The sequence below is a fragment of the Canis aureus genome, chromosome 6 (genome assembly GCF_053574225.1).
Source record: "Canis aureus isolate CA01 chromosome 6, VMU_Caureus_v.1.0, whole genome shotgun sequence".
NCBI classification, from domain to species: Eukaryota; Metazoa; Chordata; class Mammalia; order Carnivora; family Canidae; genus Canis; species Canis aureus.
Genome location: NC_135616.1, coordinates 4452211 through 4473545, shown reverse-complemented (window position 1 = coordinate 4473545; position 21335 = coordinate 4452211). Strand labels below are relative to the sequence as shown.

At 40.9% G+C, this 21335-nt stretch overlaps 1 protein-coding gene across 5 annotated transcripts in view; it reads right to left on the bottom strand.

The window, feature by feature from the left end:
* Positions 1-21335, bottom strand: part of PIEZO2 (piezo type mechanosensitive ion channel component 2) — a 442052-nt gene that overhangs the window by 22686 nt on the left and 398031 nt on the right. For 4 of the 5 annotated variants that reach the window (XM_077899943.1, XM_077899939.1, XM_077899940.1 and 1 more), the window contains 6 exons: positions 19282-19448; positions 18164-18330; positions 8556-8969; positions 8008-8266; positions 4939-5121; positions 1297-1549 (listed from right to left, as the gene is read on the bottom strand). In XM_077899943.1, the coding sequence (XP_077756069.1) occupies positions 1297-1549; positions 4939-5121; positions 8008-8266; positions 8556-8969; positions 18164-18330; positions 19282-19448 (1443 nt within the window). Of the gene's footprint in view, positions 1-1296; positions 1550-4938; positions 5122-8007; positions 8267-8555; positions 8970-11466; positions 11635-18163; positions 18331-19281; positions 19449-21335 lie in introns of all 5 variants that reach the window. The other variant, XM_077899942.1, reaches the window with a different exon arrangement.

The following is a 21335-nucleotide window of genomic DNA, read 5'->3' as shown; positions in this document are numbered from 1 at the left end:
CTCTTTCTTTCTTTCTTTCTTTCTTTCTTTTTTCTTTCTTTCTCTCTCTCTTTCTTTCTTTCTTTCTTTCTTTCTTTCTTTCTTTCCTTTTTTTTAAAGATTTTATTTATTTATTCATGAGAGACACACAGAGAAAGAGAGAGGCAGAGACACAGGCAGAGGGAGAAGCAGGCTCCATGCAGAGAGCCCGATGTGGGACTTGATCCCAGGTCTCTAGGATCACACCCTGGGCTGAAGGCAGCGCTAAACTGCTGAGCCACCAGGGCTGCCCATCTTTCTTTCTTTCTTTCTTTTCTTTCTTTCTTCTTTCTTTTTTTAAGAGATTGTATTTGTTTATTCATGAGAGACACAGAGAAAGGCAGAGACATTGGCAGAGGGAGAAGCAGGCTCCCCATAGGGAGCCCGATGTGGGACTTGAATCCAGGACCCTGGGATCACAACCTGAGCCAAAGGTAGACACTCAACCACTGAGTCACCCAGGGGTCCCTGGAATCTGCAGTTTCATCTCTGCCTCCACAGTAAAATGCATCTGGGGCTTCTACACCCAACACTGGTTCTTTCTAGGGTTGTTATGTGAACTTTATCTCAGGAAGAAAGAGACTATAAGAACAGTTTTTATAGTGCCAACTGGGGCCCCAGGTTGTGGGCTTCCAGATTGGGTCCATGGCCCCTGCCTTTTTCATGTCCAGATTTCTCTAACTGTAAAATGAATATTGGATGACTGCTGATGTCTGCCTGAAAAATGCATCCCAAGGATGAATACACAGGTGTTTGGAAAGCTTCAGGCAGGATCACTATAAATACAAAAGCCCAATTTCTGCAAGAATGACAACTGTAGAGCTATTCATCTGCTGATGATACTTACTAGTTAGTATGAAATGAACCACCAGGTTAGGGTATAAATAAATGGTTTTACTAAAAATTCCCTTGATTAAATCTTAAAAAATAGTGATTTATAGCATTCTGGTTACCCCCAGCAGAATCTCTGTATATGACTTAAAAACTAGCTTGTGCCCACATAGGCAATATGCTAGCCATTTTTCACAATCACCTGAAATCCTTGCCCTGGGAAGGAATTGGACATTTTGAAGAATGAGGTGACTGCCCCAGGTCACACAGCTGAGTCAGGATCTCAACCCAGGTCTGTCTGATTTCAAAGTACTTTCTTCTCATAACACATCTCTCTCTTTGACAGCACAAAATAAACACCTCTGCCCAAGACCCAGACCCCCTGGCATCAGAACAACCAGAAAACTCAGGAATTATTCCAGCTTGAGGATATCATGCAACAGATACCTCTTTTGGACCTATTGGAAGAAAAGCTGGATCTGGGGGATATCTGGGAGCTGCTTCCCGATCGCTTCCTCCGGATGGCGGTGGACTGCTCAGGGAAGGACACGTGCACTGACTCTGCGGACGCAGCCAGGTTGATGGATTTCAGAGAATCGGAGGAGGCCCTCCTGCCACGACTGAGGGAGAGCTCATCATCTGACTCTTCTTTGTCTGTGCCACTGTCAGTGATGTCATCTTCATCCCACAAACCATGGCACTGAGAAAGCAGAACAGACAATTCAGGTGGTCGTTTCTGGTGACGGAGCCACTATTCTGCTCTCTGGCATCACATCCCCCATGATTAGAAAGCCAAAAGTGAAATATGGTGACTATAGTTGGTGGCACTGTATTATATAACTGACATTTGCTAAGAGTTAGAATTTAAATGTTCTCACTGAAAAAAGAAAATAAAAAGGGAAAGAACACAGATACCTATGGGAGGTGATGGGTACTAATGAACTCTATCAAGGGAATCCTTTCATGGTATCTACGTAAATCACATCACCATGATGTACACTTTAAATACACTATAATTTTTTGTCATTCATACTGCAGTAGAGCAGAGAAAAGGTTAGAAAACCGATGGATTCTAGAAAAGCTTATTATCTAGGTGTTTATGATGGTCCCATTAGAGTGGGTATAGGTGAGTACAGTTCATTTGAGTTTGGTTAATTAATTGATATGGAAGTAGATGATGTTTGGCAGATGGAGTAAAAGTGAAATTATAATCACCTGACTTGTTATTGAGTGAAAATACTTTCTAGAACATATTTCTCTGTGCTTACAAGTAGCATTTTAAATATCAACGGGTGAATTTAGCCCCAGCACCCCATGCTCACCAAGTCTCTATACTTAAATACTGATGCTGTCCCTCCCTCAACCTACACAGTAAGATGTGAACCTCCGGATCACCCATGGCTGAGTCAGGAACAGAGCTGCAAATGCTTTACTCGAAAAATGTGGGTCCACATATGAGACAGAGATTGTGATGCACTCTGCAGAGTTTGGATTTTGCTTCAGAGAAATGGGCAAAAGGAGCTGGTAAGACAGAGAGGAAGACAGCTAGCCAAGGAGGCTGAGAAAAACCAAGGACCTTGCTGGTGTGAGATGCTACCTAGACAGCAAATGCCCCTTACAATGACCTTGCTGCTACTGCTCAAAGGTCCCCAGTGAGCCTACTGCCTCCTGAGTTCCTAGACTGCTAGGCTATGTATTTATTCCCCAGGACCTCACCCAGTCCTCCCTCTGACATGAGCTATAGAGAATAAGAGCTCCAGGCCAATTTACTAAAATTCAGTTTGTCGAAAAACAACTTGGAGAATGATCAATTCACTAAAAGACAAGGTCACCTAATTTACAGATTATTCATAAATATCAATAGATATATTATTTCTAAAAGATATTCAGTGGATGCTATTCTTATAAACATAACAAACTTTCTAGATTTTCATAATGGGATTTTTAAATTTGTATCTATTTCATCTATTTCTTTTTAATCACTTTTTCTTTTAAATCATTTTAAACGTTTTTCCCTCTTTTGCCAACATTTGAAGATACTTAGATTCTTTTTTTTTTTAAAGATTTATTTATTTATTTATTCAGACAGAGCGAGAGAGAGGCAGAGACACAGGCAGAGGGAGAAGCAGGCTCCATGCAGGAAGCCTGACGTGGGACTCGATCCCAGGACTCTAGGATCACACCCCGGGCTTCAGGCAGTGCCGGGGCTGCCCAAGATACTTAGATTCTTTTACTATTTTTCCATGGTAGCATATTTGTTAGTTAATTCATCCAATTATTTATAAACATTTCTAGCAATTCATACCAAATAAGATAGTTTTAAGCACTTCTGAAATTTCCATAGTTTGAGTTGTTTGGTTTCCATAGTAGCATTGTTTAAGAGGTTTCCACAGCTGTAGGGTAGTTTTGTCTTCTTATGAAATATCTATCATTCCAAAATCTATTTAATATCATTAGCCAAAATTCCAGCACAATAGTACCTCAAATACATTCATCATACATACAAAATTTTCTAAGAAGAAATCACTGAAAGTATATCAATATGAAACACCAAAATTTTGTTTACTATATGCTTTACATTTTTTAAAAGAGTGAGCAGTAGGAGAGGGGCAGAGGAGGAGAGAGAGAATCTTAAGCAAGATTCATGCCCAATGCAGAGCCTGATGCAGGGCTCGATCTCACAACCCTGAGATCATGACCAAAGCTGAAACCAAGAGTTGGACACTTAACCAATGGAGCCATCCAGGCACCCCTGCAATTTTTTAAATGATGCACAAAACGGTATAACAAGTTGCCAGAGAGTTCTAAAGTGACCAAATTTATATAATCATGTCTTTTTAAAAAAATAATTGAGGTATAATTGATATACAACAGAATACCACCATGTCTTAAATGCAGAAATTTAAACTTCAATTTCTAGAACTAAGAAAATTCTGTTAATACATTTGTTAATATAGTCATAACAAGAGTTAGTAAATTGTATGAATTCAGGTAATTTATCAGAAGAACTGGAAAATTCAGGCAAATTCGATTTTGGCCAACTGGTTTCCTTGGAAAGCATACCTTTGCCAACCCACTACACCCCTGTGACCCAGGTAAGGTGATCCCTGAGTGGAGGGTTAGGGACTTGCACATTTTGTAAGGTGATGAAGATCCTGACCAAGCTATATGGAGAGGAAGCCCAGTTTGAAATAGCGCACTGAATAGGACAGAGTTGAACACACTGTTACATATGTATGTGTGTGTGTGTATTAACTTATGTCAGCTTGTTCTAAAGAGGAACTTTAATAAAGATACCACTTGATACAATGAATTTAAAATATTTTATAAAAGGAGGTCATTTTTAAATAAGAGATGGAAGTCTCAATTGGCACATTGATACATAAAATGTATATTATGCAGCAATTTCCAGTTTTTAGAGATGAGTAGCATATTTGCAAGATTAGCCTTTAGTTCACAGTGTAAAAGAACAAAAACCCACATTGTTTTTCAGAGGTAATGACAATAGTTACTGAACCTGAGATAAGCCATTCTGTAGATAGATCTTCTCAGAGTGATGTAAGGAACGGCTTCCTCAACAGTAAGCTTACAAGAAGCCCAGCCCTGGGCTTCACTTAGCCATTTAATGTATGGTCTCTCACTAAAGCTAATAGGTTCACGACAAGAAATATCCAACAAAAGCAATTCTTCTAAAAGAAAATAGGCAGAAGTTGGAACCGAGATGAGAGGCTATATGATCCACCCCAAATTGTAACTCTCTGGTATTCTGGCTTAAACAAGGAGCAGAATTTAGTGTACACCATCCAAGAAATTACCACAAATATGGATTAAGCATGATATGTTCATAATAGAGGTAGAAATATTAGGGAATTTTCTCTCAAATGTTATAAGTTCCATTACTGAGCACACAGTGTTAGAGAAAACATCCACGAAATGAACAGAACTGTTAAAAAAAGAAAAAGAACATACAAGTAGATTCAGTCATTGGCCTCCTGTCCTCATCACCAATCCTAATGTTCAGCTTCTCTAGGAATATCACAGGTGGCTGCAATTATCAACATGTGCTCATTAGGTGTTAATGTACCATACCTTTAAAATTGATCGATGGAAGAAAAGAGCCAGGAGCTGAATGAGATCGTAAAGGACATAACCTTCTTTCTTTTCCACTCCTATGATATTGGGTGGGTGGTAAGGCTTATCTTTGTTCAATTCCACATTCTTGTTCCAGGGAAAAAACCCAAATTGGAAAAAATACTTGACCACAATTGCCACCTACACATGGATGGTGGAAATTAAAAAAAAAAAAAAAAAAATTACTCCTTTTAAGAATAGTTATATATGAAAAACAGTGATAAAAAAATTAAGAAAAATGATCATTTCATAGTTTTGGTGATAATTATGAATACAAATATGTAGAATAATAACATTAAGATTCTCACATGAACTTTAGACCAAGAGTAATATTTTACTTTCACTAGTGCTTCTGATTGCAGATATACATGAGGGCCTGTCAGGTTACTCATGACACCTACTTAAATGATTTTCTCTATTTTTGAGGACTTGGATAATCTATACTGATATAATTATTCAGCTACTAAAATACGGTAATGGGGTAAAACTTGAACAAAAAGAAGTTTATATTTTACACATTGCTTTAATTTATAATCTTTCTGAGCATTTTAGGCATTTTTGATGCCTATTTTCACTTTCTTCTGACCTCTCTCTTCTCACCATTTTATTGTTCCCTGGAATTTCTCCTCAAGAAGAAATAAAAGTAGTAAAACAAAGACTTTCCAGTTGTCGTGACTAGTTCAGGGTATAAATGGTATAGAGAGGAATTTTGTGGCAAAGACATGTGAGAAAACTGATGCTCTTTATTTAAGCATCCCTCTAAAATTTGTGTCACCAGAGATTAATTGCAATATATGCAATTCATCAATAAAAATATTTTTAAAAGTCCTCTTTTGTCCTAGAGTCTCATTTTATCTCTTCTCCTGTCTCTTTCCTTCTTACAGTCAGCTTCTGTAAAGAACACTCCTGTGTTCCTTATCATGCTGAGCAGCACCGCCACACACTGGATGCCAGAGCAGAAACCTGAAGCTCATCTTTGCCTTTCCCCTTCTCACTCACACCCCAAACTGTTTTAGTCACTTACTAAAATGTCTCATTTACCCACTCATCTTCAATATTATCGCCGTTGGGTCAGTTCACATACCATGAACTCTCACCTAGACAGTTTAAAACAGTTTCCTAGCTGGTGTCCACTTTAATTTTGTGTAAAATCTTGCTAAAGACAAACATGACTGAGACCTGCCTCTGTTCAAATGCTTCCATGTCAAGAGGGGAAAGTCCTGAGCATAAACCCTGTTGACATTCCCAAGAGCCTGCTACTGTGCTATCCACTCACAGCCACTGGAAGCCACCTGTCATTCTTGGCACATGACACAGTGTCTTATGTCTTTGTTTCTTTGCATAGGTTATTCCCAATGACTTGCAGCTCCCCTTGCTTTCCATCTTTTGGTGACCTTACAATCATCCCTAAGACTCAGGCCTAAGATGTCCTTCACTGAGAAGTTGCCATGCCTGTCTCCACTGCACTCAGGCTGCATGAGGCACAGTATCCATCTTTCTTACATACTCTAAGGCAGTCTTGTGTCCTGTTATAGAGCAGTTATTTGCTTACAATGATGTTTGCCACATTGGTCTGTGAGGCATTGAGAAACAGAAAAACAACTTAAAAAAAAAAAAGACTTATTGTCCTCTTCTTATGCCTAGAACAATTCTAGGGTTTTGGCACATAGTCTAAGTTGTACAGTGAATTAAGATCAACCTAATTTTCCACTTCCTCACTCCCCAGTGTCACAGAGAAAATCGAGAACCCAGTTTAACTTAATTAGGAAGATTTTACTTTATGATCAAAGTGACATATAAGCAGATCTTGTTCCCTATTCTAAATTGTTAGTACCTGCTCTTATTTTACTTCTAGGTTGGAAACTCCTTCACAAGGAGTTATTAGAACAGACCCACTCCCCAAATAGGGAGTCATTTATGTCCTGGATCACAAAGTGATATAATGGAAGTAATACTTAAAAATTATTGTTTTAGCAAGATTGTGATGGACAGGCTACTTAAAACAATAGATATGTATTTGGCTTTATATATATATATTTATTTTTATAAGCATTTAAATGAATTTAAAGAATTATTATGAAAATGAGATACATGATATCTTAAACCAATACTTTTGAGATGATTTGACAAAAACTGTTTTATTTTACTGATTTACCTATTAACGTATAAAATCTCTAAAATCTAAATGTACATCCATCATGAATTCTATCCTTTAAGAAGCAATTACAGTACCATTGTTAGTGAAAACTTTTCCTTATGAGTCAGGTAAGAAAATCAGCTTTCTTCACAGACCCCAGAACACAAATAACTACAATAACCCAAGGCACAAAGTCTATAGAGTCTCCCGTTTTATTTCCAATTTATTGTTGTCACGGGAATTTGTGATCTTCTATATATTTAATAAGGAAAATAGAAAAGCAAGTTTAGACAACTGGGAAGAGTGTCTCCTGTCCCCTCACATGTGATGAAAACAAGCTAATTTACCCTTGTTTCATTCAGATTTTTAGATAAGTGCTCATATGACTTCGTGTTCTGGTGTGTGGAAACCGGCATTTAGGCTTAAAAATGGAAAATACGACTGTTGTATCAAACTATATTCAAAATGTTTACTGTATTGTTTAATTTGGCATCCATTCACTGAACATCCACTGGCACCAAGGCATTACACTTAGTTCTGCATAACACATTATCTCAGTGGTTAATATCATAGGACAGATGACCAGATTTCAAAAGCCTAGACCCCACCATTTGCCAGTTAGGTAACTCTGGTCAATTATTTAATCTCACCAAAGCTGTTTCCTTCTCTGTTAAATGGAATGATGTTAGCACATATCTTGTGTGAGGCGTGTAATGTGAAAAGACACACACAATTGCTAGCATTCAGCAGCTGTTCGTAATAATCATGTGCCTATCTAAGAGCATCCATCCTAACTGAATGTCCTATGTAAAGCTGTCCTGGAGACAGGGCAGGCCTGCCTAGAGTAAATGCCAGCAGCAATTTCCAGGAAGGTTCCACCCCAAGCTTACCTCTGTGTAGACAATGGCCATCATCCAGAATCGTCTACTGGGCCTGGGGACAGATAGCATGGCCCAGAGGAATATCAGAATGGGAAGCACAAGAGTGATCATGGAGGCGGAGACCATGTGGTTTAGTATGATCACAAAATAGCACACCATTTCTGAGCGGGCCACCAGAGTGTTGTACATGGCATAGAATAACAGCAAGAACCGGGGCTGGCCAACGTAGAATTTCTCTGACTCTTCAAGCTCATCATCATGGAACATCCTGTAAAATAAACAATGCAATGATACATTCATCTTAATTTCTCCAGATTACTGATTTCCACCTTGCATGATCCCTCCTGTCCCTCCCCACTTCCCATGTCCTCAGATTTCTGGTGGAGTCAACCTAACAGCCTATTACAGAAAGAAGCCTGTGCACAAGTATCTATTATGGACGGCTCTTGATAGTTCTAGCACTCCCAATGGAAGCACTTAGCCATCTAGGTGGTCGGTTCTCCATGGGAGTTCCTCTACCTACGGCCACAGGGGCACAGAAGCCCCGCAGGACTTACTTGTTCAGCAGCAGCTCGCTGGCTGTCAGCTCGTGGGTCAGGGGCGGTAAGATGCTGGACTCGAGCCTGTCCGAGCGGCTGTCGTCGGGGCTCACAGCCATGTGGCTCTGGCCTGCAGAGTCATCCCGGGAACCGAAGGACAGGCGCTCAAAGCTGACGGCCTTGCTGTAGGACGGCGGGGCCTCCACATCCCCGTCCTCTGTGGGGTACTGCGGCAGCTCGGCGTCCGGCGTCAGGCCGACTTCTGAGGCCTCCGAGCCCTCCGAGGCCTCCTCTGGCCCCACGTTCCCCGTGGCCTCCCCGCCCTGGTCTACGTCTGCGGCCACCGCCTCGTCGTCCTGCTCGGCCTCCACCTCCGCTATGGTTTCCGTGGTCCCCTGGCGCGAGTACAGCATGGTGCACTGCGTGGGCTCGCTGTCGGGAGAGAGGCACGGCATACACCCGGCTCTCGGCATCCGCCGGGGCTCCAGACGCCTCCCCAGCACGCCCCAGTGACACCGCGAAGGCACGCCAGAACTCTAACCACCCCACCCCACATCCACCTGCCTTACTCCCTTACGATGGCCACGTCTGGGCTGCAGAGCCTGCAAAAGCACACGCGGGGCTGAAAACCCGAGCAAGTGACATGACGGGGCTCATAAGTTGCTAAAGCCACCTAGGCACAGAGGTTGTCTAAATCCGCTCAGGACTCACAGCCGTGGGTTCCAGTGTTTGTTTCCAAATCGAGACCATTAGCATAGCATACCTACCACTATATTAAAGAAGGGTGCCTACGGAAACAGGAAGCCTTGCCAGTCCCCTTCTGTAGGTGTGGGCCAGGTGGCACCCTACTCTCAATTCTACACAATGGGCCCACACTTGCCCATAAAGGGAGGATAGGAATGGTAAAATATTAGCTGAATTAAACAACGACATGCTTTCTGGAAAAGATGGCATACTTCTTAAACACCTGTTCCTCTTCCCTATTTTTCCATCCTTTGCCTTTTTCTCACTGGTGCTGATTACCTTTGACTGAATGTTCACCACCTCTCCAGCTCCCTGTCATCCCCCACTGGGTTCTTTGCCTTGCACATGGAGATACCACCTTTTCCTCCTCAAGGGTGCTGTGGACCTCTGGCCCTTCTTACTTTGAGCTTCAGGCTCCACCCACAGGGTGCACTCCTGCTCTCTCTCCTCCAAACGACTTCAACTTACTTTCTTCTATCTGCTCCCCATGGAGTGTTCAGTCTCCCAAAGCTTCCCTACTTATCTTCACCTTCTGTATTTGGCAACCTGTCCATCTCTCTTGTACCTCTTCTTCTGTGGTCCTTTATCTCCTCACTTTCCCTGACAGAGACTTTGGAAATGAAAATACAGCAGCCATGCCAGGGAAATTCGTGGCACACCTCGTTTTGTCGTCCACCCCAGCCCCCGAAGGGGAGAAGGGCAAAACTGTTCTGGAGCTGTGGAATCCCGTAGATGTAGATAGAGTGAGCCATACTGCATTAGACTCTGAAGTTGACCTGTTACCTGATTGGGCATATAGTGAGCAGTGAGAGTCCATAAACTCTGAGATTCTCAAATACACAGATTGTACCCATTTTTCTTGTCATAGACACCAGTGTAGACATGTCAGTAAGTAAGTGGACGGGTGTGTGGATGGATAGATGGATGGACCGATGAACAGGCCTTGCCCTTCATGACATCCTGAGACTGAAAAACATTTGTGTGAACCCTTGATGTCCACTCAGGAGTTTAATGTTCCCAGGACCTTAGCCTTCAGTGTGGACATCACATAGAAAGCTCTGGGAATGTCAAGGCAAACTGGATTTTTCCTAGGACTTACTTACCTTAATTAAACAGCCGCCTAGGAAGGTCATGAAATTGATCACCCGAGACAGTTTTCAAGAGCAGTGGAGCCAACCCCACATCAAGGTTAACTTCCAGTTGGATGCTAACCAATTGCAAGCATGCTCTTTTACAGTTTTGCATCAGGTCTGACCCTGAAGGGACTCAACAAGGCCTGGTACCTTCAAGATTCAACCAAGTGGAATGGGACAGCATGTGCCTGCCAGAGGACATCTCAAAAGGCCAAGGCATTCCCATCAATGCCAGGCTCCAGGATACTGCAGCACTGTATTAAGATACACAGCTGTCAACAAAAATAAGTTAACACCCCTCTGATTTACCACCTATGTACAGTCAAAATTGAAATTTGTCTTGAACTGGGTCATTTTGGTGTCAGGATAAGCACAATGTAGCTGATGTCTTTATGCCCCTGTGGACCATTCTGAAAGGCAATTCAAAAGGGAACTTTTGGACCATATGCAAATGACTGCATTTCTAAATGATTGTGGTTTTATGGTGGGATTTCACGAGGCAACTCAAGACCAATACAAGTTACCATCTACAAAGAGGATATATTATACTGCATCATAATGTTCTTTTCAAAAACCAATGGCAAAATATATTCTAGCTTTTACAGAATTATTCTTATCAACTAAAAAGGACTACAGGTGGCAGATTGTAAAAAAAATTTTTCCTATTGCTTGTATCTTTCCTGACACATTTTCCCCCATGAGGACTGCCTATATGAGCTCTCAATCACGGAGAAAGCATGCTTATTTCTTTAAAAGCGGAAAGGGTAAGATACTTACAAAATGGAAGACAAGATTTATAATAAGGATTTTTAAGAAACTCCTAACAGACAAAAACTAAAGAGCAGTTAGTTTCATAGAATGCTGTCCTGGGAATGATCAGTTATGGCCCAGAACGAGTGGCGGTTATGCTTTGGTTAGTCATGCAAATTCTTAAAATCAAAACTAAAAAACAAAACAAAACAAAACATACGTCACAAGCACTTATATTTGCAATGACATGAAGGTGAAAAAAGTGATAAAATTCTGGAACAAAGCATGCATGAGGTAAGCACCTTGATGCTAAACTGCCACTGTCAGCTGATGAGGAGGACATATCCATGCTGAACATTTTACGAAGCCTAGGTCGAGCACGCTCACTTGTTTTAGGAACAGTTTCTGGTCCATCTAAATCATCAAGGGTAGACTGCCTTGAGAACAGCATGGTTGCTTCAGTGTAGCAGCTAGCAGCGCAAACAGTTACAGAGACACAGTGTTAAAACGCCAGTGGTACATAAGTTTACACATGGATCAATTGACCAACACATTGCCATGCAGCAAACCACACACAACACCAATGTTACTGACCACGAGAGCCACCACAGGGCTCGAGGCTGGGAAAGGACCTGTTTGGCCAACAATAAAACATAGCAGTCCCCGATTTGTAAAAAAAAAAATATTGGCTGGTGATAAATCATGAATTGTCCCTCTCTGGGTAGGACAGGGAAAGAGAATAATTACAAGTCCCACCATTTCTTACACAGAGCAGAATTCATACTTTAGAACTTTGTAACTGAGCTTTTAATTTTTTTTAATTAAAGAAAATACTTTTTAGTTGGAGCTCCCGATCCTGAGTTCATTGAAAGTGTTTTGTAAGCAAATTGTTGAAGCAAGAATATCCGCTTATATAAAATGCATATAGAACATTTCAATTAAAAAAAAAAATAACAGTCTCCGAAATGAGAGAGAGAAGCTCAGAAATGACCACAATGAACTGAATTGTCCACTCCACTTTCTGAGTGGTATTCAGTTAAGCCAAACTAGATGCCTTGCATGTAGAAAAGATGCTGGTTTGATATGCAACTGGATATAAACCAACATCAAAAAATAAAAAAAAAAATGGTACAAAGGAAACAACAGATGAAGTCTAGCAATGGCAGGATCATTTTGTCTGTTAACTTTTCATTTTGCCTAATGAGTTTTTTTCTTCTGGATCATGTTTTAGGTCTTGAGAGATGTTATTAGGATGAGAACCCACTGGCTAAAATCCTCATGTCTTATTACCCCATGGACCAATGATTGGGGAGGGAATGGTGGCTGACTCAGGGTTGAGGGCTGCATCAGCTACTAGAGGAGAGGCATTTGTAGGCATAATTTCAGGACTGGCATAGAGTTTAACCCAAAGGGAGACAAACACCCCAAAGAGCCTATGAAGGAGGCTACTAGAATAAGAATCTTCTACCGTGAGCATCAATGACCTGGCTGATCCATGAGAACGGGCCGTTGTGATACAGGATGACTGATTTCCTGGCTGAACATCATCCCATGAGCAAATGAGGCCTACAGTGTGCAAGCTGGGCAGGTGTGCTCAGTTAGTGACTGTGAGGCAGAATGGAAACCATGCAGGAAGTAACAGCTTCCAGGGCTTAGGAAGTAGGGACATTTGGGTCATTTACTCATGGAACCAGTTAAAGGGCTTTTTAGGTTCCAGGAGTGCTCTGTGGAGCCATCCTGCCGTGTGTTGTCACATGCTGTGCATGTGGTCGAGACAGAGGTAGCGATGAGAGACGTGAGCAGGTGAGCAACCAAATGGTCTCTAATAAGGACATAGAGACTGATTTTTTTTAAAAGGCCCTACCTCCTTTAGATGTCATCAAATCCTTGACAGAATGAGACAATGAGGACAAGGTAAAGTAGAAACGCAAAAAGGCCAAGTACAGGGAGGTCTGGGCTTGAGTCCCTACATTGACGTTAACAGGTCATTGAGGTTTAGATAAATTAATTCCCTGCTCTGAAGTCTTAATTTTTTTTTTTTAAAGAATCAGAAGAGGTTGTAATATGATGAAAATAACTATAGATATAATTGCATATTTGATGAAGCTGTTTCAGTAGAAATGTTTGACCCTAAGTTTATAGATCTAATAATATTTAACCCCTTTTTCTCTTTTATAAGACAGGGGAACTTCTGTATTTAATTTCCTATTCTTAGAGGTACACTCCTACAGCCTTTTAGGGATTTACAGGCAAAAAGATACTGTGTACTGTCCCCTGCGGCCCTGCTCAGATTTTCTGTGTGGGGACCACTGTTCTAACCCTTAAGTGTGACTTGTCTTGTTAATGTCTGAGTCCACTGTCACAGTAGCTTGCCCTCACACTCCACACCATCCCACCCAGTTGGGTCATATGGAATATCACCAATTTATCGTCCAATCCAGGGCAGTTTGAAAAGTGGAAAGGAAGATGAGGAGCTTTCTGATAACAGGCCCAGATGACAAGCCTGAAGGGACAGGTGCTATCACCGCACCAATCAGCCCACACTTTGAGCCACCCTGGGGCACATGCAGCCTCTTAGGTGACATATTTCAAGTGATAACCACTCCCTTCATATCTAGGAATGCTCCTTAGAATGTCATCTAATGTTTCTCACAACAATTTAAATAATTTGTTTTCTGGGAATGTAGATGATATCTGATTTCATAAAACAACCATTAAAATAAGTGCCATTTTTACAGCTGGATTTGAAGGAAAGAGTGATTTTTGCAATAAGTCAGAGGGAATACAAAGTCTCATCCCAATCCCATCTGCAGTAAGCTCCAGGGTGAAAACAGGTGACTTGGATGCCAGAGCAGAGCGTGGCCTTTGGGACAGCTCCACCCAGGCTAGGTCCCCTGCATAGGGGACGGGGCCACACTAAGTGCGTGTGGCCCCACTGGGGATGGTGCTAGACCCTGCTTAGTAACACAGGTGTCTCCGAGTGAACTTCCACACTCTGAATTCCTCCTTGGGAAGATTCCTACCTTTCTAGCAATCAGCTAGATTGTGGCTTCCTGTAGGCTTTAATATAGACAGATTTTGTCTGCAGATTTGATAGTTTCCTAAAGCAGAAAACTGGAAGTGGAGCTCAGCCATTTAGAAAGAGCTGGCATGATGATTCATTTATTAATGACATAACGAACCCTATCATGTCTCTCTTTTCTTTGGGTTGAAATAAGAAATAAGATACATTAGGAACTAATTTTAAAGGTCCTGGTTTTCTACTAGTAAATTCATTGATTGATTGACCACTTCTAAATTTGGGGGGTATTTTAACAGGTTTTGTGAAAAAGCCATCAATGGATTTAAATAACTCCTGTCTCAGGTTTTTGATCATGGGTGTGGTTTTATATTTGTAATCTTGGGTCCGATTTAAAGGCAGTTACTGATTTTATTTTAACCAGTCTTCCTCTTCTTTTATCCCTCTTAGGTTATGACTTATACTATTAAATTAATTTCTTGATCAGGCGTGTTGTCAGTGTTATGTAGTTAAAAGTTACTAATACAGGAATCAATTATGTTTATATTATGGACAACTTATTTTCAATTCACTCTCTAATACTCTCTTTTATTTGTTTGATTCAGAGCTTGACTCTTGAGCAGCTATTCTCAAGCCAGGTCAGGAGGCCTGTGAAATTCTTTAAAATTTATGGGAAAAATTTGTACTTATTTGCACTTTTCCCCTTTGGATGTTAGAATATTTCAGCATTTTTCTCCTCCTACCATTATCTTCCTCTTTCTGAAAACCAGTTGTTTGATCATGAATAGTTTATAAAGTGGATAGGTTTGGAAACTCTGTGATCCCCTGACCTTCATTTACCCCAGTAACTAGGAGGCAGCATCTATCAGCATCTTGGATATTCACTACATTTTGACACATTTTTTTTTTCCCCGTTTAGACAAATCTTGTCTCCCTCTGCCTTCCTGCTGACACACTTGCACACATGGTCATGCGGTCTCTATTTATTTTTAAGGGAAGAGCTATCATGAAGTAACTTGGTATATGTATGAGCCTTGGTAGAATGTGGATAAAAATGGAATTTCAGTTTTTGCATAAAAATGAATTCAAAGAGAAAATAATTCTGTTTAAATTACTGGTCTACATATAGAGAAAATTGTTGCAATAAGGACAAATTTAAAAAGTTGGCAGCTTCCAAATAGGACAGTTATTTATGATTTGCAAAAAGTAAAAATAAAATGCAAACTGTAATGATTTTTTCATCTCAGTGGAGTCTGTCCAAAGAGAATGAAGCTCCCCTTTCAAAAATGCAGATTGTGGGGCATTTTCAGGAAGACACACAAGGGGGTGCCGTCAGTACTTGTCAATAAAAGGACACTAGATTTTCACTTTGTAACTTTTCTATTGCTAGTGGTTTTGGAATTACTGATAAGAAATGTATGTATGTTTGGGTGTAAAGAGAATGAGAAACTTTTATTAGCATGCCCACTGTTCTACTAGTCGCTTATCTTATTCTAGATATTAAAAACACTTTGAACAGGATCTCAATTAGCAAATAAATGTTTTGACCTTGAAAGTCTTTTTTGTTTTTTGACCTTGAAAGTCTTAAAAGAATTTCTGTCCTAAGTGTCTCTTCTCACAGAAATCTACGATAGCAGAAATATGTCTGTTTTTTTTGGAGCTGACAAATGAGCAAAGATTATTCCCAAATTAAAGGGAAAATATATGCCTTTGATTTTCCCTGATTTAAAAGAATCCATCCCTATTTTGGGGGAAAGTAGAGGGCAGGGATATATCCAAGCAGAATTTTATCTAGTACAAAAATCACATTTAGGGTAGCCTGGGTGGCTCAGCGGTTTAGCGCCGCCTTCAGTCCAGGGCCTGATCCTGGAGACCTGGGATCGAGTCCCACGTCGGGCTCCCTGCATGGAGCCTGCTTCTCCCTCTGCCTATGTCTCTGCCTCTCTCACTCTCTCTCATTAATAAATAAACAAAATCTTTTTAAAAATCACATTTAAATCAATACATGAATACAGATATTTTTTTCACAAATAAAAATGAAGTTTTCGTATACATTCTATTTTAAATCTTCATTCAATGCAATGAATATCTTTCCATACCAATAAATATAGATCTGCATCAATAGGTAATTATTGGGTAGCAAGACTACAGGTACAATTGGAGAAGCTCAAATATAGCAATGCAGCAATAGCTAAACAGAGCTCTTCAAGGTAAAACTTTTTCTTACCCACCTCTCCCCATTCTGGTTGCAATTTCAACTTGTAGTTGTCTGTTTTGGATTTGGTATCAATAAAATGGTCTCAGTTCCTTCTCCTATCTTGTCCTGTAATATATTCAGTATCTGTGGAGGACAGATATTCCAACAGGCCTCTAAAGACCTGCACCCCAGGCTCTCCAGGGGCTTAATAAGACAGCAGGGATACCTGGCGTGCCTGCGGCCTTTCCCAAGGCAGGCATCCCAACCCAGAGTGGTTTTTTTTTTTTTTTTTTTTTATGATAGTCACAGAGAGAGAGAGAGAGAGAGAGAGGCAGAGACACAGGCAGAGGGAGAAGCAGGCTCCATGCACCGGGAGCCTGACGTGGGATTCGATCCTGGGTCTCCAGGATCGCGCCCTGGGCCAAAGGCAGGTGCCAAACCTCTGCACCACCCAGGGATCCCCCAACCCAGGGTTCTGTGGAGAGTCCTATGGGTAGGTATTTCTTCCCAGACTCACACTACTTAGAGATGATGTACCTTCATGTGTCTATCTCAAAATCAAGTTCAGGGGCTAGCATGGAAGAGGTACTTTTAAACATGTTTAATAAAAGCAACAAAAGTCCTCAGTGGTGATGTTCCTGCCCTATAAAGATGTATACCAGGTGTGACTCATCCCATCTAGCTAATCATCCTAGGCATGTCAGCCTCCTCCAAACACAGGACTTCAGCTTTAACTCAGAAGCTAGCTCCGTGCAATCGGCAGCAGCTGTCTAGAAAATTGAGGGAAAGAATGGGAAGGCTCAACTGGGGTAGGTAGTAAGAAAGGCACATCAGTTCTCAAAGTTGGCCTGGAGTGCAGGAAAAGGCCATGAGGGGCCGCATACCTTAGTGGTTGAGAGACCGGGCTCTGAGCTGAACCATGTGGTTTTGGATTGTTCGTGGCTCTTCTTTTAAAATACTTCCTAGCTGTGTGGCTTTGGGTAAGTGACTTACTCTCTGTAACTGAACTTCATGTTCTGTGAAATGGGGATGATAACATGCATCTGGGGCTTTCGAGGATACAGTGAGGTAGCCCATGTACACTCTGTCACGCTGGCCCGTGGTGAGTACAGGGCTCCTGTAGTGAGACTATGCATGTGATCCCACAGGCCAGAGAAGATGAAAGCTGATAGACTCCCTTCTTGAATTTTTATTATGGATCACAAAGTAACAATTCTGAAAGGACAAGATCAAAGATAGCAACAGATGGTAGAAGATTCTAGTAAAGAAAATACTCTGCGGGGCAGCATTTTTTCAGAGGAATTAAAGATACAGCCATTGACACAGTCACTTTGTGATTGGAAAGGCTCACTCATTCTTATTTGCCTCCAGCTTGGAAGTCTCTGTCCTAGGCTTGTGAGTCATACAGGTGTTTCTAATATGGTCTTTTTTTTTTTTTTTTAAAGTAGGCTCCACACTTGGTGTAGAGCTCAAACTCATGGGGTTCAAACTCACGGCCCTGAGATCCAGACTTGAGGTGAGGTCAAGAGTGGGATACTTAACCAATTGAGCCACTAGGCACCCCTCTAGTAGCCTATTATTGATACCTGATTGTACCTGGCTCAGTCAAGGGGAGGACAGGATTCTTTTTGCTTTGCTGCACGCAGGCAGGTAGGCTGAGGGGGGTGGGGATCCATGTCAGTTTCTGATTAACTGTTTCCGCAGACATTCATTTCTCATATTGCTGCAGCCCACCTCTTTTACCTTTGTCAAAAGCAAACCCACTGTTTAGAACGTGAAATACCTGGAGATACTGTCATGTGAATCTAAGCTATCCATCCTGTGGGCTGTCTGTGCACCGGAAGCTGCACCAGGACGGTCGTTAATGGTGTCCAGTCCAGACTCTCTGGAAAGGTTCATGATGTGGTTCTGGTAGTACATGTGGATGCTCTCCCGAGTGGGGACGTTGCCCTGTGGAGGGGAGACAGCGCCACAGTTCTTATTTGCCGGTGTGGCCACCTGGCATTTCTCAATACCGGTAACTCTCATCGGCACACACACCTTGCGCGAAGATTACAAAGCTAGTCAAGGTGGGGATTGATTTTAACTCATTGGATTAATGGCTCCCAATATCACCGGGTAAGGCTCACAAGAAATCCCTTTTTGGTTATGGGTGAAGATGTTCAAAAGGCCATAAGTCCTGGGGATGTCATGGACAGCATGGTAACTGTACTGCATTTTTGAAAGTTTCTAAAAGACTAGAACTTAATAGTTCCCATCACAAGAAAAAAAAAAAAAACCCAGGAACAATGTGTGCTGATGGATGTTAAATCAACTAACTGTGATCATTTTACAATATATACAAATATCAAATCATTACATCATACATCTGAAACTAATATGTTTTATGTATTATATCTCAATAAAAATAAGATAAAACCTTTTCAACAAACCCTTTCTTATATGTAGGTAATTTTGCTAAATGATAGTAACTTTTTCAGAAACAAACTATTAGTTTTAAATACTATCTATAAACTGTATATGATGATATTTTGTTGCTCTGCATATATCTTAAAGTTTCAGATCACACTTCCCAGACTAAACAACATAATCCACGAGACAGTAGAGCCTGTGGACTTGCAAACTGGGGAGGGGAAGGAACAGAATGAATAAACTGGCCATTGTCCCAGGACTGTGCGTGCATGTGTGCACACACATGTGCATATGTGCATGCAGTGTCTGATTATTTTAATTCTGAGCATGGAGCAGATTTAAATATACAGAAAAACAGAAGGGTTATGTAAAGACAGTCTGAAAGACACACTGCAGATTTTGTGTTATCCTATTTGGAGCCCTGGACATTGACTTTTAAAATCCTTATAATGTGGGAAGAAGCAAAAAGAATTGTACCAACAGTGTTACCTTTTTAATTTCTCTGGTCAGCATGCATCTTTCAATTCTCAGAACTGTAGATATATCAATATGCTCCCTTGAAATGGAGTTAAGCCAAGTTGTGAAACTATCCACTGTTGCCAGAAACAGAACCCAGGTAAATTTCAAAATATTAAATATCCTCTTGATGATATTATCTAGGAAGAAGAAAAGCAACAAGATTTCAAAGGAGCAAAATACCATCAGCCATTTTGCTGTTGTGTAGCACAGCGATGTTTTACCAAAGGCAGACCTGGCTTCAGACCAGCATGCCTAATACGGAGTGATGCACATGACACTCAGCATGATGGGGGGCATGAAGGAAGACAGGCAGTATAGGAAGCTATGGGTGGGTCTATCGAGACATGCACTGGCAGCATCAAAACCCAACTGGGATAGAATTTTTATCCTGTAGTCAAAACAGCAGTTGGAATAGGCCCATTGACAGATAATAGGTTTGATAAAAAGTAGATATTGCACTCAAAGACGTTTCTCTTGATGACACAGGGACAGAAACAGTCTATCTATCCAGGAAACTGGGTCCTTTAATGCTATTTAAATAAAGTTCTTCTTTTCTTAAGTAATGATTATTGTTGGAAACAATTCTATTGATTCAGTAAGACTTTTGATGCTTGTCACTGCAGCTGCATTTCAGTTAAAACACGTTCCAGCTTATTGTGTAAAAGGGCTCAGATACTACTAAATTATCTCCATCATTCTATTTCATTATATTGAGCTTCGCCAAATTCTGCACATGGGATCAATCCTGTACAACCAACAGATGCTGTAAGATTCCTGATGCACTTGGGTTCCCTTCTCTGTCTGCCACTGTGATGTGGGGAGCCTGGCCAACCTGCCCAGCATGGTAAGCTCAGCTCAGATTGCCACCGTGTCTGTGACATCATCTGGGTGCAGCACATGTGCCTTCCTTGTGCCCTCAGAGAATTCCACAGGAGCTCCCTGATGATCATTAAGATTTGAGGAGGTTCCAACTGTGACCTAACTTATTTGAGGTCAGAATTGAAATAAAAGAGGGAAGATGGTGTCTTTTTTTTTTTTTTTTTTTAAGATGGTGTCTTAACTGCCTGTTTGATTCATCCATTCCCATAAGCCAATGGTTTCTCGACTGGTACACAAGGAATCCTTCAAACTGGGCCACCAAATTTTGATCCACGTGAATTTTTTTTAACTTGGCATTTCAAAGATTATGTTTTATTTGTGATTTCAAACACCGCGGTAAAGTGAATACTTAGCAAACATCATAATGAATCAAAAACCGCCTTAAGTGTTTACTAACGAAAACCTAAAACACCATCACCTCTACCACCATCAAGAAAAACAGCTTGTACCCTTCAACCTTCTCCCAACTGAAAAAAAAAGGAAGGAAGAAGAAAAGAAAGAAAAAGAAAACAGATTCAAGTGTCATAGTAAAATCTTAATGAATTTATGATTAATGATTATAGTTTGGAATTGAGTATAGCATGCAGAAAAGGGCATAAGCCTCTATGGTCTTATGCAGGGCTCATCAAACTTTTTGTAGATGCGATCTGACAATAAATATCTTTGGCTTGCAGGCCATACTGTCCCTACTACAACTCTTCGTCTTTTCTAGTGTGGTGTGCGTGCAAGCAGCTATAGACAATGTCTATGAATGGGCACAGCTGGGTTTCCAATAAAACTTTATTCGTGAAGTTTGAATTTTATAATTTTCATATGTCATGATTCTTCTTTTGATTTTTTTCAATCATAGAAAAGTGTAAAAATCATCCTTAGCTAACAAGCCATAAAAGCAGCAGGTGGGATTTGGCCTGAAGGTTGTATAGTTGCCTACACTAAATCCAGTGCAATCAGATGTGACATTGGCATGAATCACCCCTGCTCACCGCTAATCCTCTCTCTTTCTATAGACCACAGTCTGACTCTGAATTTGACTTTGTAATAGGGGAAAAACGTTATTTGTGAATTGGATTGCCTAGGAGGAAGGCAGAGTTTCTCTTGGGGAAAGGTTTGCTCTTTTCAACAGGAGAAGCACTGAAGGGAAGTTT